General features: G+C 31.4%; 4 protein-coding genes and 1 pseudogene across 6 annotated transcripts; 2 read left to right on the top strand and 3 right to left on the bottom strand.

Annotated features, from left to right (window-relative positions):
- Positions 1-735: 735 nt before the first annotated feature.
- LOC108453490 (protein EMSY-LIKE 3) lies at positions 736-5,867 on the top strand. 2 transcript variants are annotated; one of them, XM_017751617.2, is made up of 11 exons: positions 736-1,224; positions 2,024-2,160; positions 2,491-2,723; positions 2,820-2,929; positions 3,038-3,275; positions 3,370-3,564; positions 3,639-3,707; positions 4,512-4,757; positions 4,846-4,914; positions 4,994-5,057; positions 5,535-5,867. In XM_017751617.2, the coding sequence occupies exons 2-11, from the start codon at positions 2,133-2,135 to the stop codon at positions 5,603-5,605; spliced, it is 1,323 nt and encodes a 440-aa protein (XP_017607106.1). In that variant the 5' UTR covers positions 736-1,224; positions 2,024-2,132; the 3' UTR covers positions 5,606-5,867. The 2 variants fall into 2 exon arrangements, with proteins under 2 accessions (XP_017607106.1, XP_052879730.1); XM_053023770.1 differs by having other exon boundaries at positions 5,532-5,867.
- A 111-nt stretch (positions 5,868-5,978) lies between these two features.
- LOC108453492 (uncharacterized) lies at positions 5,979-8,658 on the bottom strand (annotated as a pseudogene).
- Positions 8,659-9,750: 1,092 nt separating this feature from the next.
- LOC108450512 (enoyl-[acyl-carrier-protein] reductase [NADH], chloroplastic-like) lies at positions 9,751-13,087 on the bottom strand. Of its 2 annotated transcripts, none has more exons than XM_017748173.2 (13): positions 12,983-13,087; positions 11,774-12,079; positions 11,592-11,701; positions 11,454-11,509; positions 11,296-11,380; positions 11,154-11,201; positions 10,949-11,023; positions 10,766-10,877; positions 10,623-10,674; positions 10,498-10,549; positions 10,343-10,400; positions 10,175-10,273; positions 9,751-10,097 (listed from the first exon to the last, which is right to left on the bottom strand). In XM_017748173.2, exons 2-13 carry the CDS (start codon positions 12,048-12,050, stop codon positions 9,943-9,945), a joined length of 1,179 nt encoding a protein of 392 aa, XP_017603662.1. In that variant the 5' UTR covers positions 12,051-12,079; positions 12,983-13,087; the 3' UTR covers positions 9,751-9,942. The 2 variants fall into 2 exon arrangements, with proteins under 2 accessions (XP_017603662.1, XP_052879733.1); XM_053023773.1 differs by having other exon boundaries at positions 11,774-11,968; positions 12,983-13,076.
- A 3,617-nt stretch (positions 13,088-16,704) lies between these two features.
- Positions 16,705-17,772, bottom strand: LOC108451230 (AP2/ERF and B3 domain-containing transcription factor At1g50680-like). Its single transcript, XM_017748945.1, has one exon. It carries the CDS (start codon positions 17,770-17,772, stop codon positions 16,705-16,707), a length of 1,068 nt encoding a protein of 355 aa, XP_017604434.1.
- Positions 17,773-22,783: 5,011 nt separating this feature from the next.
- LOC108451231 (protein NRT1/ PTR FAMILY 7.1-like) lies at positions 22,784-25,468 on the top strand. The gene is made up of 6 exons (XM_053023769.1): positions 22,784-22,921; positions 23,017-23,068; positions 23,218-23,331; positions 23,427-23,644; positions 23,734-24,293; positions 24,380-25,468. The coding sequence occupies exons 2-6, from the start codon at positions 23,029-23,031 to the stop codon at positions 25,242-25,244; spliced, it is 1,797 nt and encodes a 598-aa protein (XP_052879729.1). The 5' UTR covers positions 22,784-22,921; positions 23,017-23,028; the 3' UTR covers positions 25,245-25,468.
- Positions 25,469-26,570: the final 1,102 nt, after the last annotated feature.

The raw sequence follows: 26,570 nt of genomic DNA, 5'->3' as shown, positions 1-26,570 counted from the left end.
AAATCTCAAATTAGAGTATAGGGACTAAATTCGTGACCTACATATAGCAAAAGGAATGATGGAATAATTTGATATTAAAATGATAATATAATTTTTTTGCTCCTGAACTTGGCAACTAGGTTTACTTTCGTACTAATGTTTTTTTGAGTTTACTTTTGTACTTGAACTTGGTAATTAGATTCATTTTGGTCATTGAACCTGAAATCCATCAATATTTAATTATGTGATCAGTGTTCCTGAAATAGGACTTGATTGATTAGATTGAAAGCCAATCTATATATTGATCTGAACAAAGAGGTGAACCAATTGAATAAAAAACTACTTAAAACTAGTAAAATTGAAAATTGAGACAAAATCATTAGTTGAATAGGTTAAATCCGTTTAATAAAATTTTTATTTTTAAATTTTTATGAATTTTTAATTATTGTTAGCTTAACAGTTAAATTGATCAAACAAGTTGAATCGGGAATCAATGATCTGATCAGTTCAACCATTAATCTTGTTATTAGCATATTATATGTGACATTTGAAGATTATACCACGTCATCACTTTTAAAAAATATTTTTATAATATTCAAGGTAACATAATCTTAAAATTTCACTTTATTAAATTTTTTTATTTTTAAATTTATTAAATCCAGTACCAAAATGAATAAAAAAAATATACTCACAAAAGTAACCTAGTTACCGGCAAAAATTATATTATTCCTAAACAAAACGAGATGCATTAGCCATTAAGAGCATAGAGAGCGGAACTCAAACCTCAAAAAAATTGCGCCATATAAAACATATTTCAAGTCCGCCTTCTTTCTCTTCCTTCCCTCTCTGAAGCACGCGCGCGCACACACACACACACTCTCTCTCTAATCCAAAAAACCATATCTTTTTTTTTTCACATCAAAATCCGCTCTCTAAACCCTAATTTTATCCCTAATTTGCATTTCGAAGCCTCTCCTTAATCCCTCAAATTATCGTCATTGTTCAAGTTTCAAGCACAAATCGAAAATTTCGAAACGGAAATTTCCTCGGACGAATTCGGTTTCTTAAGATTTAGCTTCTTTCGTGCTACTTTGGCTGCAATTTTTGTCTCGGGGTTCGAAGAGTTTTCGGAGTAAGTGTAGTTTCGAAGCTGATTGGAAGTGATTTTTTGTTGGAATCTGAAGGGTTTTCGGTGAATTAATTGCCTTTTCGATCCTCAGAATAGAAGGGATTTGGACGAGCAAGGTGAGCTTGTTAGGTTTTTTTTTTTCCCTCTAGGAGACGAATTTTGTGAATGCAGGGTTTGTAGTTGATGAAATTGACTTGAATTTTGTTTTTAATGTGTGTTTCTTTGTTTGGTTTTAAAACGGCGAGAATGGTTGAATATTTTGAAGCTTAATTTGGAATTGAAAGCTTGAATTTCTGCATTGTCTGTTTAGTTAAGATCTTAGATTTGGGAATTAGGTTTTTGTCTCAAAGAATTTCTCGAATTCATTTTTATTTTGCCTCATGAAAAGCGAGTTGCTGTAGAGTAAAATTAACTAACAAAAGCAAAATGGTAATTTGACTAAAAACTGAAACATGAAGAAAATACAATGGCTATTCCTCTTTTCATGTATTTTCTTCTTCAAAAAGAGTTCAATTTTTAATTTTTTGAAAATTTACTGTTCCTTTATTCAAATTTGCTTATAGAAGTGAAATGCAAGTAACAAAGCAAACACGAATTGGCGTTTCTATGCATATAGTTAGAAGCAGTAACTAAGACAAATTCATTAAGCCAAAAACCTGAATCATATTTGTAAAACACCTGAAACTGTCACGTTGTTTTGATCTTACTAATCTTGTTTGAAGCAATAAGTGGCAAGTATAATTTCCGTGCTTAACATTTTTAAGAATACATTTTAAGGTTCTTGAGTTCAGCTAGGGTTTATTTTGATAATTTATTGTTGTTAATTCTTGTAGCACTAAATATTAGAATACTGAGCTTATCGCTAGTTTAGCTAAATTGAAGCTTATCAATTAATTGGATTTTTATTGTTTCCAGGTATTTGTTCATTGTCTTTCACAAGAACTTGGCAGCTTGTTTTTGGTGCTTGTATTGGTTCATAGGTTATTTCATAGATTTGACTGATTATTGAATTGAAGGAGCTATCATGGACTATGAGCTTTCTGATAGCAGTGGTGAGTTGAAAGTTCATTTTTAGTTTGTTTTTTCTTCTTTCCCTCATGTATTTGATGACTTTGAGATTTAAAGAGCTTGTTTTATTGATGGGAAACTTAAGGGGCTTTCCTTGGTTAAATTGAGTGAAGATTTAGGGTTCATAACCCTATATTTAATATATTGCTCCCACAAAAGGGTTGAGCTCATTTTTTTCTCACCCCATTCTCTCCTTCTCAATGTTGTAATTTCTGCATTGTCTTGAAGTGTTCTGCAAGCCTTAGCATAAATTTTGCCTTCTCATAGAAGCTTAACTCAGTTGATGATTTTTTCGTGATCTGAAACAACTGCAGGAACAGATGATGACCTCCCTTCTTCACATCAGAATAGGTTTCAAAGAGGGGGTCGAACTGCTGCAGGAAATGGAAGATCAACAGTTGTTGGTTCTATGGGCAATGGAAGATCAGCAGTTGCTCCTTTGCCTAGGATTCATGGTGACATGGAAACACAAATCCATCTCATTGAGCAGGAAGCATACAGTTCGGTCCTGCGGGCCTTCAAAGCTCAATCAGATGCTTTAACTTGGGTATTTGTCAAAATACTTATTCAATAATTTATCCCATAAAAATTGTGTCAAGTAGGTTTTAAAACTATTTTAAACCAAATGTGTTTTCCCTCTCAGGAGAAGGAAAGTTTAATTACTGAACTTAGAAAGGAGTTGAGAGTGTCAGATGAGGAACATAGAGAACTTCTATCAAGGGTTAATGCTGATGACATGATCCGGAGGATAAGGTCTGACTATACTATGTCATGCTCTGTCGAGCAGCATTTATTAAATATTGAATGACTTCTTATCATCTCTGCATTTTAATGGGAATTATGATCTATCATTGCTGTTAGAGAATGGAGAGCAGCAGGTGGGATGCAGCCTGGAATGCTCAGTACAAGTCAGCCTATTCATGATCCTGTACCTAGTCCTTCAGTATCAGGATCACGCAAGAAACAGAAAACATCACAATCTGTAGCTTCATTATCTATGGTTGCACCATCTCCTGCACTGCATCCATCTATGCAACCATCTTCATCAGCCCTGAGACGAGGTCCTCCCTCAGGTGCAAAGAGCAAGAAGTCAAAATCAGTAAGTCACTTTGTTCCAAGAGAAAGTTAATATGCATATCCTATTTTCATCATTTACTGATTATGTATATTATTTTGCTGTATCCTCAATGAAGTCGACGCAGTACACTTCCACAGGTCTTCCTGGCAGACCCCAGGCTTCTAACCGTATGTCTTCTGGGGCCTTTGCAACAAATGAACCTGCTGAAGCAGCACCATATGATCCATTAATCGGAAGGAAAGTTTGGACAAGGTGGCCTGAAGACAACCATTTCTATGAGGCTGTTATTACAGACTATAACCGACTTGAGGTATATTTTGTAGTTTTTTGATTAAGATGTTAATTAATGGAGCTCTTTATAATCCTATGTTTCCATATTGATAGGGGCGGCATGCTTTGGTTTATGACATTAATACAGCAGATGAAACTTGGGAATGGGTCAATCTCAAAGAGGTAGGATAATTGCGTTTTATGCTATCTCATGCAATGCATTATTGCTTTGTATTACCTGATTTACCTTCAGTTAGCATATTCTGTACATATTTTAATAAAAACAACTTTCAAGTTTGTTGCATATTTTTCTCGGAAACTTTTATGCCATTGACAAGATATTGTAGAATTTATATGCATGTTTATCCTTGTGGCTTGAACCATGTGTTTCCAGAGATATGGTTATATCTCATAGAGTTACAGACTTACAGTACATTGTTGATCTTACCAGTTAAGCCAATGATCAATACGATTTTCTTGAATTCAAGTGCAGTTGGGGTTGGAAATAATGAAATTTGGAGGTCCCAATTTACTCTTGCCTTTATTTAGATATATCTATTAAAATATGAGCGAGGATCATGTGATACAGTTATTTTTCCTAGTTGATCCAACCATTAATGAATTCAAGTTGTGTTATAAAGTACCGACCAATGTCATGAACTGTCTTCACATCTTTACAAATTGCTTCGTTATTATCATTCTCCTTCTAACTTATCAAGGGTTTTGGAGCTGTTCTAAGTCTGTAATATTGCATGCTAAAGTGGTAACTTTTTCAATTATAGCTTCTCTCAATTTTTTGTTACTTCCTAGGATGTCTTTTACAATCTTCTTATGCATTTCACTACTTGAGGCTCATAATGAGCAGTAAGAAACATAGAATGGTATTTTTATTTATCCATTTCTTTGGTTATTTAATACAACATCAGAGTAAATCCTTTGCATTATGCTTTCTTGCTACCTGACTGATTATTTTATATATGATGGTAGATATCTCCTGAAGATATTAGATGGGAAGGTGATGATCCTGCAATATCCCGTAGAGGTGGCCGTCCTGGACCAGGACCTGGGATTAAGAAGTCCATGGCTCATGGTGGTGGGGTGGTTGGAGCAGGAAGAGGTAGGGGGAATTTAAAGGGTCAGGGCAAAAAGGATTTCCCTTTGACACAAAATGGTGTTGGGAAAAAGGTTTTGGGTGATATTGAGATACTTCATACAGATACTCTAATTAAGGAGGTATTATTGTGGCTGAAAGATCATCTACTATACAGTTTTTGTCAAAATATGTTGTGTGATTGTATTCTAATTTTGGAAATTTGAATAGGTTGAAAAAGTTTTCGGTGCAAACCATCCCGATCCTGTGGAGATTGAGAAAGCAAAGAAAGTGTTGAATGTAAGTATTGTCCTCTAATGATTTTCATGTGTTGTTCTACATCAGCTATTGCAACAATCATGATGGATCATTATTGCAGGAACATGAGCAAGCCCTAGTTGATGCAATTGCTAGACTCGAAGATGCTTCCGATGGTGAAAGTGGTAATCACTGATTGCATAAGTTATATAATTTTAGTTAAAATAAGGATATGCACCAGCTTCTATTGTACACAATCTAATTGTAGCTTTTGGATGTTTGGTTTACCTGTGGCAAGGGTGTAAAATTTCCAATTAGTTTTTTTTCCCCTCTTCACTATCATATTCCCATAAGAGCAAATGCAATGATACAAATTTCAAACAGGCAAGAATACCAATGTATAACATAGATACTATCTTAAGCCTGCCTCATTATTTAAAACAGCAGCAAGATGAAAAACCATAAAAAGAGCTTGTATATGTATAAGCTTGTGTGAGCTCTTATGTAGCCACCAAGAGGGGGGGGGGGGTAATAGCTTTATTCATGAAGAAAGACATCTGTCATTTATTCATCTATTTTATGCAATGGATGTCCAAAATATATACATAGTTTGGGTAGTTAATAGTTTTTAGTTTTTATTTATTTGTTTGGCTTAAAAGCAGATGGGGAGCATCCGTATCTCTCAAGGACAATCAATGGATCGACCAAGGCCATGGAGAAAACTGCAGTTTGACGATAATGATATATGCCATTTTAGCCATAGCATATTTTATGCATTCAGCAGCAGAAGCTTTTTTTGTACCTTGTTTTATGATACTCTTATATCAGCTAGGCTAAAATGCCTTTTTTCTTTTGGTACATAATCTTTTTAGGCAGAAGGTTCATCGGATTTAGTCTCATTTGTAACTTGACTTTTAGCTTGAAAAATGCTTTGTATAAAATTTTTTTAAATGCTAGTGAATGATAATATTCTGACCTTGTAAAAGTTTTTTAAATTTTCATTGTGTTGCTTTATTCCCTTTGTCTCTATCTTCTTCATTTGGTTGTAGTCATGTTCAGTGGGGGGCCCACATTTTCACTTTCATCAAAAACATCATTGATTGGAATTTTGGAACCAAAAAAGGTCTAACTTCCTGCAAGTTGCAATATATATATACACAAAAAAATCAATAAATGAAAAAGCAATGCAAAATTCATCAAGCAACTAGTACAAGAACTGGTTGCTTGTCCTACAAAGAGGCAATAAATTCAAGGATACATTTCACCATCTCAGCATCAAAAGCAGGGCCTTCCATTTCGAAGTGGCCAGCTCCTTCGATTAAACGTGTTTCATTGTGACCTGCTGCTGATTTCAACTTGTTATCAAGCTGTTTCACGCTCGTAAACCCATCCTCAGTTCCCATGACGAAGAGTTTTGGTTTTGGGGATTGAAGAATGGCTTTATGGTGACGTCCGAAAAGGATTGAGGCCATCATGCCGAAAGGGTAACCCAGACTTACGTAGCCAATGATTTGCTCAATTTGATCTACTGCGGAACCTGCAATTGGTGCTCCTGCAACAAAAAGAACCCATTTTATCTCTGAAAGAGCAAGACAATTTAATGTAAAAGAAAACAAAACCTTGGCAAATCAGTTATACGGGTGATTTACCGGGATAGAAACCATACAACCATGCACAAACTAATAAAAACCTGTAAGAACATGTGATACCTAATTTAATGTATAAAAGGCCCATGAAAAGCTCAATGCCATAATCCTCACACAGATTTTGCTGCAAAGAAACTGTGACTCTACATCACCATATATCACTTCCACTCAAACCATGCAATATCAAAATTGTATGAAAAGTCAACCGAATCATTAATGCATTACTGAAATAATTTTTCATAATTTAATTACATATATGATGCATTTGACTTTTCATACAAAGTTGATTACGTTACACGATTTGAGTGTAAGTGATATATGTTGATGTGGCATCACCATTTCATACAATCTTTTCTTGAATCGATCACCTGATATTCTTTCTAATCATCATTAATGAAAATTGTCTCCCCAAAGCAAAATACTAACCCTAAATCCACAACACATCAATAATTTCCACTCCAAGGAAAAAAAAACATTAGTTAACATTATAAAAATGCACTAATTTCCCTTTGATTTAAGCCTGTAATAAGAATCTAGCTAACCCTTCATCTTTATATATTAAGTACAGCACAGTGAAGAAACAAAACTCATCAGATTTGTCTTAAGAACTAGCCAAAAGTAATAACCTTTACTTTTACAAACAAAGTGAAGCATATAAAAAAGGGTAAACTACACTAGTAGTCATCAACTATTAGTAAATTTCTTTTTTGGTCATCCAATTACGAAAAGTTACAAAACGGTCACCCAACTATTAGCAAACTTCGAAGGCAATGAAAAGGATTAAACTTCCCAACAGATCATTTTCTAAAACAATAGTAAACAATCTACTATACTAAATCATCTACACATCTATTAGATATGTATTTACCAAATTTGAAAACTATTGATCATAAATCAAGAACCACTAGCAAGCAAAACAAGAAATCACAAGTAACCACGGATTCATCACTAGAATTTCCTTTTTTTTCTACAAAAAGGGAAAGTACAAGATTTTATCAACAAGCAACCTGAAATCATTGATAAGACTAAAATAAAGTTACCATTTTTTTAATCAAATTACATGATTAGCACTTGAATTCATCACTAGAATTTCATCTTATAAAGAAAGGGAAAGTAAAAGATTTTATTAACAAGCCTCCTGAAATCATAGATAAGACTAAAATAAAGTTACCCTTTTTTTAATAAAATTACATAATTAGCACTTGAATTCATCACTGGAATTTCCTTTTTTCTAAAACAAGGAAAGTAATAGATTTTATCAAGAAGCAACCTGAAATCATTTATAAGCCTAAAATAAAAATACCATCTTTTTATAACTCGCACGCCACTGGTAGGAACATATCACTACCCCACACTACTAGCAGGCAGTTCTTGCGATTCAATCCCACAACGTAGATATGGGGTGAACAACCGTAGTCCAAAATACGAAATTTTTTATTATCATCAAAGTACATGATTAGCACTTGAGAAACAAGCTAGAGTTAAATCTACCTACAAATCATACAAAATAGAACTTTTCCAATTAACTTTCCCTTCAATGTTACAAAGAACTTGAACTTTATTATTTGTCTTTTAAAACCAAATTATATAGAATTTAATACCCTATCTAATAGGATCTAAATCTAAACAAAAATAATCTAATTCTCCATATAAAAAATCAAGCTATTTCCACCCCCCCCACAAAAAAAAAAACAACAACAATTATACCATACCTGCAGAAGAACCCACCAACAAAATCTTATTAGGAGACAGATTTTGAGAAACCCAATTACAAACAGCAACAACATCGGCAACTTCAGCAAAACCTGTAAGAGAAGGTTTCCCGGTCGACTGTCCCAACACCTCTCATATCAAAAGTGACGGCGGCGTAACCTTTGTCGGCTAACCCAGAAGCCATACCTTTCATAAGAGCTTGACAACCACCCATGATGGAGTATTGATGGACAAGGACGATTACCATGTTGTCTTTCACTTGTTTTGGTTTGAAAATTCTGGTCATTAGGTTGACTCCATCAAGGGTTTCGACTGTGGATGACTCTAATGTATAGTTGGGCATTGTTGGATTGAAAGCTTATAGAGAGAGATGAAATTAATGGAAAAAAAAGTTTTGGGGGGGGGGGTTGAAAGTAAAAGAATGAATTGAATGAGGTGTAAAAAGATTTTTTTTTTTAATGGGAGTTTACAGTGTTCGTTTAGTTGGTCTACTCAATAATCAATATACAATACGAGGGCCATGAATTGATTGAATGCTCAATTTGGGCAACTTTTTATTTTATTTTACTTATTTGGGTAAATTCCAACTAAAATTATTAAACTATTAGTAAATTTATATTTTAGTTACTCAGCTTCAAAATGTAATAAACGGATGACTGAACTATTCTAAAGTTTAAGTTAATTAAAATCGCTATTATATGACTTTCTCTGTTTTCATCGCCTACACCAATTGAAAGTTTTTTTTTCATTTTCTTCTACAGTTTTATTTTTTTCATGAAATAATTTTGAAGGTAATGAGTTTGCAAACCAAAATCTACACAGTTTTATTCTCTGATTTTTAACATTGACCATCAGATCGACTTCGATCTAAAGTATGTTATTTTATTTGTCGATAGGTACTAATTATCGAACCGTCGCTTAGAGCTTAATACCTAAACTATTTAAAAAACTTATGATTCGATAATTTAAATAAAATTTTTAAATAATTCAATGATTTTTAATAATAATTTAGTGATTATTTTGTAACATTTTGAAGTTAAGTTATCAAAAATAATCTTACAAATAATTTAAAAACATTGAGTGTGGTTTTCCTTTTATTTAATTTTTTGATTTTCGAATCTACTCGTAACCCTAAACTCTTAAATCCAAATATAATACCACCTTATTAGTAAACATATCATTTTTATCTTGTTGTACCAATTTAATTAAGATTAAAAACGATCACCTTTTAAAACAAAATAAAAGGTAAAAATGTTCGGATTAATTAGCCTAATTTTTCAAATCACATCAAAATTTTAAATTAATTTTAAACATAAAACATTATAATTATGTTTTAAAAATATTAATATTATATCAAACAAATTCATCTCTTATATTTCTCGATTCCAGATTTACGTTAATCTGTGATGACACGACACTATAAAATTAAATTATACTACACCGTCACTTAAAATTAAAATTTAAAAAAGAATATTAAATAAAATAAAAAAAAGTAATAAATGAAACAATGAAAGGGCTGTTTAACTCTTAAGACCCCACTAAATCCATCCATTAATTTAAATTGTTCATCCACAATTTTGCTGAAACCTATTGTGACAAAACTCAATCTACCAAAAACAGAAAAGTTTAAAAAGGCCGGGCAATGGAGATTAAACATCGATACTAAACATTTGGCATCGAATTTCGGGTCTCGACCTTGGCATACCGGATTCTAGTGCTTGTCGCTCGGAATGTTGAGGTCTTTAAATATGGGACTGTCAACTCCGATACCCATTGCATTCAAACCGTTATCGACATATATGACGGCACCTGTGATAGCCGAAGCCAATGGTGATGCCAAGAAAGCAGCAGTATTCCCCACTTCATCTGTTTCATCATTTTTCATTAATTTACTAACCATATGATAAATTAAATTAAAATCTCAGTTAGTTCCATCGAATCACCTGCGGACAGTTCTTTTTGGAGAGGTGCATTGGCCTTCGAGTATTCAATCATCATGTCGATAAATCCGATTGCTTTCGCAGCACGACTTCTTAGAGGGCCTGTTTGCTAGAAGCATAAATTTATGGATTAACCAGAAAATATTAAGTGCAAGACTGAGTTGTTCTTACCGGCGGATATTGCGTTGACCCGGATTTTATGTTTTCTTCCTGCTTCGAAAGCAAGTACCTGAAATTTAATGAGGGAAATAAACATGCCAAACTCGGGAAACCCACTATGTGATCAAGTTCATACGTAGACGAGTCGAAAACAAATTAGAACTCACTCTTGTGTCACTTTCGAGAGCTGCTTTAGCAGAACTCATACCTCCACCATATCTGCATTATGATGCTATTTGAGACTTGACTTTGTTTTTGGAATAGTAAGCCAACGAAACACGGAAAAACCTACCCTGGAATTATTCGCTCAGAAGCAATGTACGTAAGAGAAATTGAAGAACCTCCTGCATCAGCAATAGCTTATTTCAGAAACACTACGAGAATTAAGCAGGTGCAGTGAACAAAATGATAAACCGAGATAAAAAAAGGACATGCCTGGATTCATTAATGGGAGAAAATGTTTGAGTAAGGAAACATGGGAGTAACTTGAAGCAGATAAAGCCGCAAGGTATCCTTTCCGGGATGTATCCAAAAGAGGTTTGCTGACCTGTTAATAAATAATTGCTCGTTATGAACATAACTGAAACCATTAGCGACCGAACCTCAAACCTCCTTTACCTCGGGGCCATTGGCTAGTGAATGCACAAGAATGTCAATACTTCTGAAATCCTGTTTAACGGATTCAGCAACTTCCTACAACACATACAGAACATAACATGGAAATCACGAATGCACCGACTGCCATGAGAATTTACCTGTGACCTAAACTTTTAGGCTCGAAAAGTTCCGAAGGTGAAGTTCTAGTAGGTATGTTCGTACATACCTGAACGGTCCACTTTGAGGATCCAGCATAACGCTTATTCGTTTTTATCTGCAAGAAGCAACCATGATTTTAAGTTTACAAAGATATATGAACTTGTCAGCACATAAAATCACTAGAGAAACCATAAACGTATATCCATTACATCTTCGGGTACATCATCAAGGTTGTCAAAGATTGCATCTAGAGGATATACTTTGGTAATCTCCATTAAAGAGCCATCCGGCAATCTGAAATATCAACTTCCATTAATTCATGAAATATCGACGGTATTGTGGCATATAAGTTATAAACAGCTCATACAAGCGTGATTCATCGAACTTTCCCCGTCGCAAGCTGGTTTCGAATATGTTCAAAGCCTACAAGGAGAACTCTATTGTCAACATGCTGCCATGTTTATAAGGACCAAAAAAAAGCTTAGATAAGGCCTAGTTTACTTACAGGCACCCACGTTCCGACTAGTATTTCAGCACCTGCAGCAGCAAGAGATTTTGCTATTGCCCAGCCATATCCATTGTCATCGGCTACACCAGCAATAAATGCCCTCTTACCTGTCGAAAGCAGCCACAAAACTTATATAATATAATGATACAAGTGGAAGTATTATGGTACATAAGACGAACCTTTCAAGTCAATTGGCAACCCGGAAACAGGTTTATTTTCATTAGATTCAGACATTGCTTTCGTTACAACCTTGATAAACTTTACTGTGGATGATCTGAAACCGTGTCGGAAAGCGTTTAAAGATGATATATTGCACGGACTCGTTAGCTTCAGCCACAACACCGTTTTGGGATTCGAACATAGAATGGCAGCACCTGCTTTAACAACTCCAGGAGAAAATGAAAGAAAGGGTCTTGCTGCCATTAGTTGTAGGCTGGAAGCTACTGTTGCAGCCATTGTTAAAATATGATATTAAGCAGCACAATCTGAAAATTTGAAAAACAAAATGAATAAGGAATAACATAAAACCTATGTTACTTAGAACTCAGTAAAAGTACCATGAAGGCCCTTGTACTATGAATCAGGTTGCATTTTGCCCCCTCTACTAAAAATACGGGCAAATTAGTCCCTTAACATTAGATTAAAGAGCAAAATAGCCATTTCCGAAAAAATTTCATCCATTTCTACTAGTAAAAACTGACATGATTGAAGGCGTACCTCATGCTAATGTACAACGACTCACTTTTGACAATAGAAATGGATGGAGTTTTTTTTTACAGAAGGACTAATTTGATGAATTGATTTGCTCATTTTTTGAGTAAAGAAACAAAATGCAATTTGACTCTTGCCTCCATAGTATGTTTACCCTCAAACCTCTTGTGTAAGTGTCGGATACGAGTATTTACCTCAAACGGGTTTCCATATATTTTGGAAGCTACATAGCATAAAAACAAACACATAGAGAGCATGCATAATTGGAATACATTGTGCTTTTAAGAATACAAATTCATTTGGCTTTTTCATATTTGTAGAATTACTAATCAACTAAACTCAAAATTTTCACTCATTCATACATGTATAAATAAAACCAAATTAGCTAAACCAGTTTTTTTCTTTAAATGCAAAAGAAAAACCCTCGAAAATACAAATTAAGCTGAAAATAACCAGTTAAAGATTCCATCTTTTTACCTTAGCAAAAAAACCCAAAATTACTCACTTTGTATCTCTAAGAAACACACACATTCTGAAAATAAAAATTTGACATATTTCCCAGAAAACAAAGGAACCCATATATAAAAGGCATGGAAATTTTCAGAATTTGAGCACCCATTTTAGATATACAGCAGCAAAAATGTTGGAACCTATGAACAGAGAAAGAGATAATTTACCTGTGAGAGGATTTTGTTTTGTTGAAAGTGTAATCTGAAAACGAACCATTTATAACATAAAATACTTCTTGTTGTTAGCTCTTTCACTTAAGCTTCGCCTGTTGCATTTCTTTTATTTATTACAATTTTTACTTATTTTTGGATAAATTTCAAGTTTAGTCACTTATATATGCTTTAAATTAAATTTTGATCATTAAACTTTAAAAATTATTTTATAATCATTAACGTTATCAATTTGTTGCACTATAGTCATTGAGTTGTTAATTGCAGTTTAGGGTGTAATGACAATTTGACGTGGCCATTAACAGTATTATTTTTAGGTTAAAATATGCTCCAAATCTTTTATTATTTATATATTTAGAATTTATTCACTTTACTATTATTTTAAGGAATTTAATCCTTTATATTTAGAATTTCCTAGTGTGACCTTTTGAAATAAAAGAATATTGATTTAATAACCATGTAACAAAAAAAATTGAAACAGAATAATTTTAACGATGTTAACAATTGGACTTACATTTTAAATTTAAAAATAGATAGACTAAGTTCCTTGAAATAAAAGTAAGGGACTAAATTTTAAATATACAAAAATATATGAATTTAGAGCATATTTTAACTTATTTTTAAAGTTAAGGTGAAAAGAAAAAAAACCATTAACTATAATTAGCGACTCAATAATCATAACATGATAAATTAATCACATTAGTGATTATATTGTAATTTTTAAAGTTCAGAGATTGAAGAGTAATTTAAACCATTCATAAGTTTCTAAATTTGTAGTTTACCACTTTTTAATAATATGAAAATTAGAATATATTACATTATATCCATTTTATAATACTATAAATATAAATTAGAAATATTTAACCAAATTATTTTGATGAATATAAAATTAAGATATTTGTGTTCTTTTTAAAAATTATATAAAAGGGTGCTATCAATTTTTAAAAGAATATATTTATTTTCTACTTTATTGAATTATATTTTGATAAAATATAATTATTTAATAAATATATATTTTTATTCCGAAAATAGTGCTGAAAACATATATATTGTGTGTCACCGAAATTACGGCATCAATTGTTAACAAACTTTTTGAAAAAAACAGATGAATGAATAAAAAACATATAAAAGTTTGACAAAATGATAAATTTAGTCCCTAATATTCATCATTTTTTTATTTTGGTCCTATTTTTCTTTAGGTCACTTTAACTTTTCCTTTTAAAATTTTATTTAATTTGCTTCTTTTTAGATGAAAAGTCTATTGAAGAATGAAAATTTTAAAGGCGCTAATTTGACAATTTGAATGACATTTCATGTGTTCTATATAATTTTTAAAAATAATAATAAAATCATTAGAAATTTTTAAAAAATTAAAAAAATGTATCCATGTTAGTAATGATGTACAATATATTGTCATGCATGCTACCATATTAGTGCCATTAAAATTTTAGCAGTTTAGTCAACTTTTTTTGTATAAAATAAAATAACTTTTTCGAGGTTTAGAGTTTAGAGTTCGAGATTCGGGTTTAAATTCAGGGTTCGAGGTACAAGATTGGAGGTTTGGGATTCGATATTCAAAATTCAAGGTTCAAAATTTAAGGTAAAAAATTACTAAAATTACGTGTCAATGACATGGAAAAAATTGTTGAAATGTCATTAAATAATTGAAAAGAGACCATAAATAATATGTCGAGAAGGGTCTATAAAATAATTTCTCCTTGTGTTAAGTTATAATTAATTTGGTAATAATACTTCAAAATTATAATTAAAATATTAAAATTAAAAAGAACATTTTTTCAATAGTAATATTGTAAAGGGACTACAAAGTTTAAATCGTACTACTTAAGTGTCAAATAAAAATTTTAACCATTATTTTTTTAACTTAAAAGCGGCCTCTTTATTGAAGAACAAAACAAAGAAAAACAATTATAAGAACCAATAATTACAAGGAAAACACTAAAATGAATCCCTCAGTCGTGGGATCTTGACCGATAATTGCTTAAACAAGATCATTAACAATACTAGATAAAGAGCAACTAAACAAGAAATAGCCCTTCAAAGAAAACCCACAATTAATAAAAACCAACTTGAAGCAAATATGATAATATAAATATATTTGAAGTAATCTTTTGTAGGTCCTTTTTAGAATAAGGTGGTTTTCGAATGTTGGCTAGTTAAGCATGTGGGTCTAAATTGATTTGGGCCAACTTTTAATGGGATTTTCGAGATTTGATAAAATATTAATTTATGTGGAGAGATTCATAATATAATTTTAAACTTTCATTAATTTTTTTGTATAATTAAATTTTAATAATTTAATTATTCTTATTATTTATGTAAATATTTAAATCAATCTGATGATATCTTTAACATATTAATTAAAAATATTATCTTTATTAGTAAATATTTAATGATTGAATTTTTTTACATAAAATAATTAGTTAAATATTTTTAATTTACTCAAAATTTAACAAGTATTACTTACATGAATAAAACATAAAATATGACAATTAAATTGTTAAAATATTGATTATATGCTGGTGGTAGAAGCATTGAGTCTTTCGTTGTGGGATGTCTTGAGCTGTGTCTTCCTTCTATAAGGCTTGAATAAGTCGATTTGATTGTTTTCCTCTCTCTTAGAGTGAGGTTTTTGGCAAGGAGGATCTTGGTGCTATGCTATTTTATCATAGATTTTTTTTACAATAGGATAAGTGGAGGTAACAACAGATATGGATGGTGGAGAGTCCGCTGTCGTCACTAGAGGTGTCAAACGGTTGGTTCGGTTATTAATCGAACTGAACTAGCATTAACCGAATTAATCGAACTGTATAATCTTTTAACCATTAGTCGAATCAAAATGTTTCAAAAAAATTAACTGAACTGAAATATTCCGGTTAACTGAATTAACTGAAATTTATATGTTTTGTCTTTTGGTTAAAACAAGTATAAAATATATAAAAAAAAATACATCGATAATGTTCATTTGTCTTAAAAGTTAACCAAATTAACGAATTCTTGAAACACTACATAATTATTAAGTTTGGTTAATTACCCGATTTCAAATTAATTTAATTGATAACTGAATCTAAAAAACCATTAACCGACCGAACTAAATTTGACCACCGACTAATTAACAAAATTAAATTAATTCAATTAATTAATTCAATTTTAACAAAAATTTAAACACCTTCATCATCGTTGCCTTCCTTAGCACGGCATTTTCTTTCTTTTAGGTGTTTTATATTTAGTTTTTTTCCTTTTCTTTTAGGTTCTCTGTTACCCTAAAGTTAGCCTTCTCTACTTACGAGATTGGTCATTCTTGGATCATGATAATCTCTAGACTCCTCCACCTTTGAGCTTTCTCAAGTGTAATATGTTTATTGTTTCATCATCTCTTTTACGAGAATAGATATCTATTTAGATAGTTGTGTGTTTATATAAATAAATACAGAATTTTTTATAAATAAAATTTAAATTTTACTTCGAATAACAAACATATTCAATAAAGTAATTAAAAAAAACATATTTACAAACCTTAAAACCTCCATTAATTTACCCAAAAAAACCAATGCTAAAATCACACTAAAATTCACTTTGTTAGAGACTTATATACATATATTAAAGTACACTAAAATTCACTTTGTTAGACACTTATATACATATATTAAAATTGAAAAATTAAAAATATAAGGATTAAATTCTAAATTTAAAAGTTAGAGTCAATTAATTTGTACTCCAAAAAGGGTAACACTTTTCTGCTTTACATTACGTCCACCATTTTCAAGTCCTTCAATAACTTTATTACAATAACCCTTGATCGTCGACCCCAAATTCAACTCTAACTCCACCGCCAAATCATCATCACGACGGTCCTCCTCCTCCACCGCCGCCGCTGACGATCCCAACCCATTTTCACCATTATAATTCACATCAATAAGAAAAAAACTCTTCCCATTTTGATCCTCACCGGAGCATTCACATGAATAAAAAGTAACAGTATCATTTTCATTAAGCTTCTTCTCTTTCACAAACCTGCTCCATCCCCTTGTAAAAACAAAGCTTTGACTACTCTTCCAGTAACAGTAACGAAACTTCCATGTCACCATTAACTTGTCGTAAAAAACAAGCTCAATGTCTTCAACGCCGCCACCACCAGCGGCGGAAACTTGTCGGTCGGTTCCACAGATGTGAGGGAAGTATTTAACGGCGTATTTTTTTGGGATTACTAACCTATTAAGCTTACCTACATCACTAGGTGTTAATTCTTTTTGAAACAATTGCATGCATGAAAATTGTTTATCACCATGAACAAGTTTCTTGTTTACGTTGCTGCCTGTATTTAATTTCCCATCTCTTTTTGATAAAATTTTGACGAAATCTTCAAATTTGGCTTGATATGAACCATCTCTGATCATATTAAGAACATCTTCAGTTGAATAAAGGCTTTGAAAATCAGATTCTTGGATGTTTTGTTCGGTCCAAGGGAAATTCCGGTGAGAATCGCCGCTTCGGAGTTTAACGGCGGCGCTGTCGTATGCCATGGCAGCTTCGTTTTCAGACTTGAATGTACCGAGCCATATACGTTGATGGTTGGCGTATATTTGTGCACCCCAATGACCATTTTGTTGTGGGACAACACCTTTGAACTTTGGTAAGGAACCAATCTGGTCGTACCGGGAACGTTTTCCGGGCCGGAATTTGTAACCGCTGTTGCCGGAATCCGATGTTTCTGCTGCTAAAACAGTCTGTTTTGTGTTTAAAACAATGCTTGAATCATCTTCCACCATTAGAGACGATTCTTAAAACACACACACACACACAAAAAAAAAAAGGCACGCAAAGTTGATAAACAGGGAAACTGGGGATTTAATATAAAATATAAAATGTAAGAGATTATATATATATATGTATGGATTTATTCAAAAAATCCAGGAGAAAATGAGGGAGAAAATGTGGGAAATCAAAGATATTGAAAATGGTAGGTTTAAATTTGAAAGATGAAGATGGTGTAATACAAATTATAAATAAATTAAAAATTAAAAAAAACCTCAATTAGGTAACCATTGACAACCAAATAATTAACTTAAAATTTACAGGAAAAATGATTTTCCAGTGAAAAATATTTAGGTTATAAAACAAAATTACTTAAGTAAGTTAGAACAAACTGCTTTTGAGTGATTGAGTTTTGATTTTTTTTAAATTTTAGTCTTAATTTAGATAATAAGATTTTGTTCAACTTAAAATTTTATACTTAGCCTCTCAAATTACTTTTCATTTTTAATTAAAATTATCAATTTTCAGTTCAGTGTGTGTGATGATGTTGTTTGCTTTGATACAAAAATATATATGTCTTTGTTTCAGTTGTTTGTAATAATCAGGTTTCAAGAGTTAATTTAAGGTATTTATGTTTCAACTTTGTTATTTTATTTTAGATTGTAAGAATCCCAATTTTTTAAGTTCATCATATAATTATTTTATAGATTTAGATTCAAATTTAAACCTCAAAAAGAGATAAAATTTATTCGCCTTATTATGAATTGCATCTCTCTACTTAATAAAATAAAGAAAAAAATTAGTTTATTTACTTTTATTTGATAAAATTCAATCCTTATACTTTATGAAAATTAAATAAATACATGAATTTAAACTGTTGATTTTGTTATTTATTGATTTTTGCTAATTTCTTTTTACATATAAATTACTGAACTACCGGTTTCTTGAATATGGATTTAACAACAAGGTTTAATAATGTTTTCCCATTAGACTAACTTCTCAATTTTTTCTAAAGTATAAGAATCAAATTTTAACAAAATTAAAATAGAGGGATTGATTTCTCAACTACTGTAAAGTAAAAGGATGAAATTTAGAATTAGACCAAACTTTATTTAAAAAAAATCCCTCCTTAAATGGACACGTGAATTTGGACGATGACTCTATTTGTTTTTTTTTTCTTTATTTCTTTGTCATTTTAATCTTTAATTTGTCCCCCAAAATGGGATTAAAATAAATTTGACACCATCAACACCAAAGGCAATAATCCCACTAACAAAATCAAAATATTTCCTAATATATATATTTTCTTTCTTTAAATTATTTTCTCGAGAAAATATTAGTGAAAAGAAAGTATAATTGCTTAATCTTTGATTTATCGGCATATTTTATTACCGAGATTAACGGGTTTAAAGATTTGACATTTCATTTATTATTGAATTTGGATTTATACAAATTAAGTGAAAAATAAGTTTGGATTTTCTTTCGCTTTGTTAATCTTTTTGTTAATGATGATTGGTTTTGAGTTTGCTTGGAAATTGTTGTGGTAAGCAAAAAAAAAAATTTAAGAGTCTTCTGTTTGTCTCAAATTATATTTTAGTCATTTATATTTAAAACGTTACGTTTTAGTTACTTACGTTATCATTTTGTTACGAAGTGGTCATTGTACTGTTAAACTCTGTTACCTTCCTAACAACAGTCCTACGTGGTAATCCAAATGGATTTTAAATGCCAACTTGGATGTCCAATTACTTGGATGAAAATAGGTTTTTAATTAAATAAATTTAATTTGGACTGCCACGTAGGACATCCAAGTTGGCATTTAAAACCCCCATTTGGACTACCACGTAGGACCACCTTTAGGGAGGTAACGAAGCTTAAGGATAGAGTGACCATTTCGTAGCAAAACAATAACTTAAGTGACTAAAACATAACATTTCAAACATAAGTGACTAAAATGTAATTTGAGGCAAACAAAAGTGACTATTTTTGTACTTTATCCACAAAACCTATGTTGGTATTTTTGGATAAATTGATATTTAGTCCCTCTACTTGGGTAATTTTTTCAATTTGATCCTAATTTTTTTGGCCCACAATAGTTCTGAAACTTAGCAACTTTTCCCAATTTTGTCTTTATTAGACTTAGGCTCCGTTTGTTTCATTGAAAATGGCTTCCGGAAAAACTAATATTTTCTGGTATTTGGATGAATTTGTGTAAAATATTTTTTGTTGTTTGACAGATTTCCTAAAAACATTTCATAAAGCTATTTTCAATGAAACAAACATACATTTGAGATTTATGATAAATAGTTTAAATGAAGTAGTGAATTGATTACAAAGTGATGTTAAGGTGAAATTATAGTAAATAATGAATCTTCATGATGTTAAGGATTAAGTTGTAAATTTTGTGAAATTTATAATTGAAACAAGAGAAGTGATATGCATGAAAATTTGTTATGTGAAATAAGATATTATAATGAATTATTTGATCAAAGTGCTTATAATGTGAAAAATAGATTACATGGCAATAAGGGCTAAATTGAAAAATGTACAAAAGTTTAAGTGTGAAACAATTTAATATGTGAATAAGGAAATTATGATAAAAGTTTAATGAATGTGTTATTAGATGATGAAATATGCATAAAGTATTGTAAGAGTGAAATTGTGGAAAAATATGGAAATTTTATGATAACAAGGACTAAATTGTTAAACTTGAGAAAATATGTGGATAAAATAATACAAGTGAAATACATAGAAATTTAATATGTGAAACATGATATTGAGATAAATTATGTGATTAAAGTGTAACAAGAGAAAAATTGATTTAATATGATTAATTAGTGAATATTGAACTTTTATGACAAAAAGGGATTAAATTGAAAAGTAATGAAAGTTTATAAGAAAATATTTGATAAGCGAAGAATGTAGTAGAGAATGTAACATCCCGGTGCTTTGACTCAATGTTCAGGTCGGGTATGGGGGTGTTATAGTGAACAAAGCCTTATCAATTTGGAAAATATCTTATGAAAAAAAGTTTGATAAGACATTTTATGGGAATAATGGGTAATTTTACGTTGATCATCCTATTTTACATGAAACAAATATCAAAAAAGGCTAAAAATGTTTTCCGTAAAAGCTTTTATGTTGAAACAAACGGAGCCTTAATATTTCATTAAAATATGATGACGTGATACTTTAAGAATATATCACATCAACACTTAAAAATTTTAAAAATTATATAAATCACAATTGAGTCAAAGTCAAAGTTTCATATATATACATAAACCACAATTCAAGCTTTACGTATATAATTATACCAAATCAAATTTTATGTATCGAATTGCACATTGGATTAAAGTTCATGCATAAACGTGATATTTATCCCATATTTATTTTGATAAAACCCTAATTTTTATACTATCAAAATTACAACAATGTAAAAAAGTACTAATTTTGACTTGTAGAATTACCCAAGGGACTAAGAAGAAAAATGTGAAATAGTAAACATTAGAGAAGGGAGGGCTCAGTAATTTTAGGAAAATTTTGTTACATTTCAACAGAATCCTCTCTTTTTAACATTCAAACCCCCAAACCCCTACTCTTTTCATCGCAAAAGCAAATACGAAGTGCATATTGCACGGTTTCTTTGTGCAAGAAAATCAAGAGTTTGAAAATTAGTCCATAATAATTTGTAATTGTGAGCTTATTAGTCCTCTCATCTGTTTGTAATCCCCATAAATGACAATAGGCTTCACTGGATCATTATTTTTTACTTCACGGAGTACTACTCTCCCTTTCTCCGCCCTCGACACCAGTTCTTCGCCGTCGCCGGAGTCTTTGATAGTTCAACAAGACCTTGCCTTGTTGGTTGCTAAGTTTCGTAAAAGGTTAGTAGTAGCTTTAGCAGGGGCGAAGCTAGAGGTAGGAAAACGATGACTTTCTTGAAAATTAGTAATTCAATCCGAGTTTAAGGGTATGGGTGAAGATTATTTACTATAAATATAAAATCTTTTTGTGGAATTTGATTTCTAAATATTTATGTCAATTTATTACAAAATAATAGATTTTCTTTTCTCTTGAAAAATGTTTTTCTTAAATTTTATTTATTGAATTTTTAGATAACATTTTAAATTTTATATTCTATGCCTTCTATACACTAATAGAGAATTTTTTTGTTAGAAATATTTATTTTGAATCATAAAAACAAGTATTTATTCATATTTATTAATAAAAGGATAATAAGGAAATATTTTTCATTAAAATATTAAAATAAATTTTAATATATTTAAAATTAAAACATTGAAGTATTTTTTACTATTTTAATTATTTTGAAATGGAAATTAAGTAGAAATGCAATTTTTTGAGATTATATTACCAGGACTAACAATTACGAACATAGACCCTAAAATGAATATGAGGTTCTGATCATATCTAATCCCTTTATGCACTTCAGCACAGTCGAACCTATATCTTCCTATATTGACAAAAATATTTATGTCAATCGAGCTAGGACTCAATTAACCATTTTAAGTTGTTTTTGTTACTATTTCATTAATATATATATTTTGCAGAAGAAATTATCAATGGCTGATATTGAGTCCTCTACCGATGAGATTGAAAGAAAGGTTAGCAAATTAAAATTAAAATAAATTATTAAATATAGGATACTCTGAATATGGCAAAAACCCATCAATATTTTCTTAAATATATACATTTATATAGATATTCCTCATAATTCATATGTATTTTCTTAGAGATAAGAAATGGCTTGAAATGGCTTGGATACAAATTCTTCCATGTGAATATACAGTTTATAACTATTCCATATGCTTTATGATGAAATTAATAAGCACATATATATAGTCAAAATAGCTGATTATATATATATATATATATATATATATATAAACATGGATTCAATTGTGAAATTTAAGAGTGATTATCAAAATATTTTCTGATATTAATAATGGGATATCACTTTCAAGTGAAAATTCAATCCCACTGCATCATATTTTATAAAATGAGTTAAATAATGTGGCATGCACTCCTCTCTATATATATAGAACCCTTTCTTCACTTTGATCTCATACTAATAATTTTTCTTCTTCCTTTCTTCACTTTGTTCTCATACTAATAATTTTTCTTCTTCTTTTCGTTTAACTCTGAGTAAGTTCTTTTAAAAATGATTTTCATGGTTTAGTCCATAATTAACAATTTTATGTTATTTTTGTTACTGTTTCATTAATATATATATTTTGCAGAAGAAATTATCAATGGATGCTATTGAGCACTCTACCGATGAGATTGAAAAAAGGTTAGTAAATTAAAATTAAAATAATTTATTAAATGTTGGATACTGAATATGGCAAAAACCCATCAATGTTTTGGACTAAACTAGAGGTTTAATATTTTATTATTATTATTATTTTATTTGTTGATATTATTTAATTATTGATAATGACAGGCTGATGAAGAAATTATTAGCTTTGGAAAAATAGAATCTGGGAATGAAAATCAGCATTCACCTGGAAAGAGGAAAAAATGTGGAGGATGGGAATTAGCAAGTCTCTTGCTAGGTATATCTCATTTATATGTATGTATGTATGCATGCATGCATGTATGTATGGTACATGAAATATTGTTTGCTTAGTTATTTGATTTTTGGTTGCAGTGAATCAAGGCCTAGCGACATTAGCTTTCTTTGGGGTAGGGGTGAACTTGGTGCTGTTCTTAACCAGGGTACTCGACCAAGATAGCGCCGTAGCGGCCAATAATGTTAGTAAATGGACCGGGACGGTTTACTTATGCTCGTTGATCGGAGCGTTCCTCAGCGATTCGTATTGGGGTCGTTACTTCACATGTGCTATCTTTCAGCTCATACTCGTACTGGTACCGGATAATCACCGTTGTTCTTCGTTTATATGTTTGCACTTGTAACGTGTCGGTCGAAATTGATATCGGATTGTTGTTGATTACAGGGTTTGGGGCTATTGTCATTTGCTTCATGGTTTTTTCTGATAAGTCCTACTGGTTGTGGTGATGGGATGAAACTTTGCAACACTCCGTCATCGGTTGGGGTCGTTATGTTTTACTTATCGATATATCTTATAGCGCTCGGGTATGGTGGGCATCAACCGACCGTGGCTACGCTCGGAGCGGACCAGTTCGACGATTCAAACCCGAACGCAGTTATATCGAAAGCCGCATTCTTTAGTTCCTTTTACTTTGCACTTAATGTAGGCTCTCTATTTTCAAACACTATACTGGTTTACTATGAAGATTCAGGGAAATGGACATTAGGCTTCTTGGTTTCTTTTGGGGCAGCAATCATAGCACTATTGTTGTATTTATCGGGGACATCGAGATATAGGTACGTAAAAGCAAGCGGAAACCCGTTGCCACGCGTTGCACAAGTATTCGTCGCTGCATATCGGAAATGGGGCGTCACACCTGCTACCGTTGATGCCTTGTACGAAGTCGAAGGAACTGAATCCGCAATCAAAGGAAGCCGAAAAATACTCCATAGCAACGATTTTAAGTAAGTAAAACAATTTAACAACAATCATAGACATTAGACACTTATGTTCCTTAGTTTAAACTACTGGAAATCGAATCGATTTGTAGGTTCCTCGACAAGGCGGCTACGATAACCTCGATGGATTTGCGTGGACCGAGCAATCCATGGAAGCTTTGCACTGTAACTCAAGTCGAAGAAGCTAAATGCGTCCTAAAAATGTTACCGATTTGGCTTTGTACGATAATTTACTCCGTCATTTTCACCCAAATGGCATCCCTTTTCGTCGAGCAAGGTGATGTAATGGCTTCCAAACTTAAAAACTTCCGTATCCCGGCTGCAAGCATGTCGGCTTTCGATATTTGCAGCGTTCTCATTTGGACCGGGGTCTACCGACACGTAGTTGTGCCCGTGTCTCGATCATTAACCGGTAACCCCAAAGGATTAACCGAGCTGCAACGAATGGGGACCGGACTCATCATTGGAATGATTGCGATGGTTGCAGCCGGTGTCACTGAGATTCAACGGCTCAAATCCGTGTCTCCCGGTTCGAAAAAAAGTTCATTGAGCATATTTTGGCAAGTTCCACAATATGTTTTAGTTGGTGCATCTGAAGTTTTCATGTATGTTGGCCAATTAGAGTTCTTTAATGGACAAGCCCCTGATGGTATTAAAAGCTTTGGTAGCTCACTTTGCATGGCATCAATGTCACTTGGCAACTATGTTAGTAGCTTGTTAATTAACATAGTTATGGAGGTCACAACCCGAGATGGCGGTCCCGGGTGGATTCCCGACGACCTCAATGATGGCCATATGGACCGGTTTTACTTCCTTATCGCCGGTTTAACCGCGGTGGATTTCATAATCTATGTGTATTGTGCCAAATGGTACAATGGCATCAACCTTGACACTAGTGAGAACGTAATTCAATCGGAAGAACAACGAAAGGAGGTGCTTGCAAGTTTAATGTCTTAGAATTTTGGCTTAAATGCAAAATAGGCCCTCGAATTGTATCACTTTTTCCACTGAGGTACTTAAAAGTTTTTTTTTTTTTTGTTCAAAGGTAGTACATAAAGTATTAATTCATCTCGTTTTACCTTAAAACACAATACCATCTACTAAGAATGTTCTATTTGTCATATTCTTATTGGATGTTGTACAATTTTAGAGGTAAAATAAGATGAAATTAATAGTTTGAATACCACTTTGATAAAAAAAAATTGAAGTACCTAAATAGGAAAAATAGTACAATTGGGGGACAATTTATAATTAATCCTATAATCTTCATCCATTTTCAACATTTAGGAATTAGATCAGTCATGGTTGTTGTCTTTTTTCTTATTAGCTATTATTATAATTATAAAAATAGTTAATATTTCTTTTGTTATTTTATTAATTTCTTTCTGCAACAACTATAAATCATAAATCTTAAACTCTAAACTCAATATAAACTCGAAAAAATTATAATAATTATAATTAATATTTAATTATACAAGTGATTAGTATTTATATATAAGTTTTTACTATTTTCTATTTAATCCAATAATATATCATGTCGCTAACTTCATGTACTAAAAATGTATCAAATATAATTCCATATAATTTACGTAAAAAATCAAATTCACAAATAGATTTATCAAAGGAAAATATTTAAAGTTATTAAAAAAACTTTAGTTTGTCTTTGAAGGTGCTATCGAAACAAATTTTGTAGCAAGTTTTTCGACAAAGCTTAAGCAAGAGAGTAAGAAAAAGCAGCGAGGGATCAGAATTGTTACTCAATTCAGATTAAACAATCTTTTTCTCTAGACATTTGAATATAAATCGAGTTAACATTTTACACTTCGATAACAAGATTTGAAACCGTTCAATTGATTTTGAATCATTTCATTTTTAATACAACGGATTTTTCTTATGAAAAGTGAATGCGGAGTAGAGTAAAATTTTTCTTTTGGATAGTGGATATTAAGGGGTTATGATAATTGCTTGTCCCTTACCCGCTCCACTATAAGATATTATCATTTTATCCTTATATATATAAACTATTAAAAGAATAAAAATGTAATAATATATATAGAAAAATAAGTGTAATTTATGTTTAAATATTTTTTTGAAAAATTATGTTTAAATGTTTTCTTGACTTTAAAATATTAAAAATATTAAAAATAAATAGCAAAATTTAAATTAAAAGAGAGCTGGGTGTGATAGAGATGAATATATCCAACATATATGAAGGTGGTAGTAATAATTTTCAAGATTATACATCCGTAGTGGAGTGAGGCCAGCGGTGAAGCAGGCCGTGCC

This window comes from Gossypium arboreum, chromosome 13, assembly GCF_025698485.1.
Source record: "Gossypium arboreum isolate Shixiya-1 chromosome 13, ASM2569848v2, whole genome shotgun sequence".
Taxonomy (NCBI): Eukaryota; Viridiplantae; Streptophyta; class Magnoliopsida; order Malvales; family Malvaceae; genus Gossypium; species Gossypium arboreum.
Note: the sequence above shows the minus strand (reverse complement) of the source record. Positions and strands in the feature narration are given on the sequence as shown.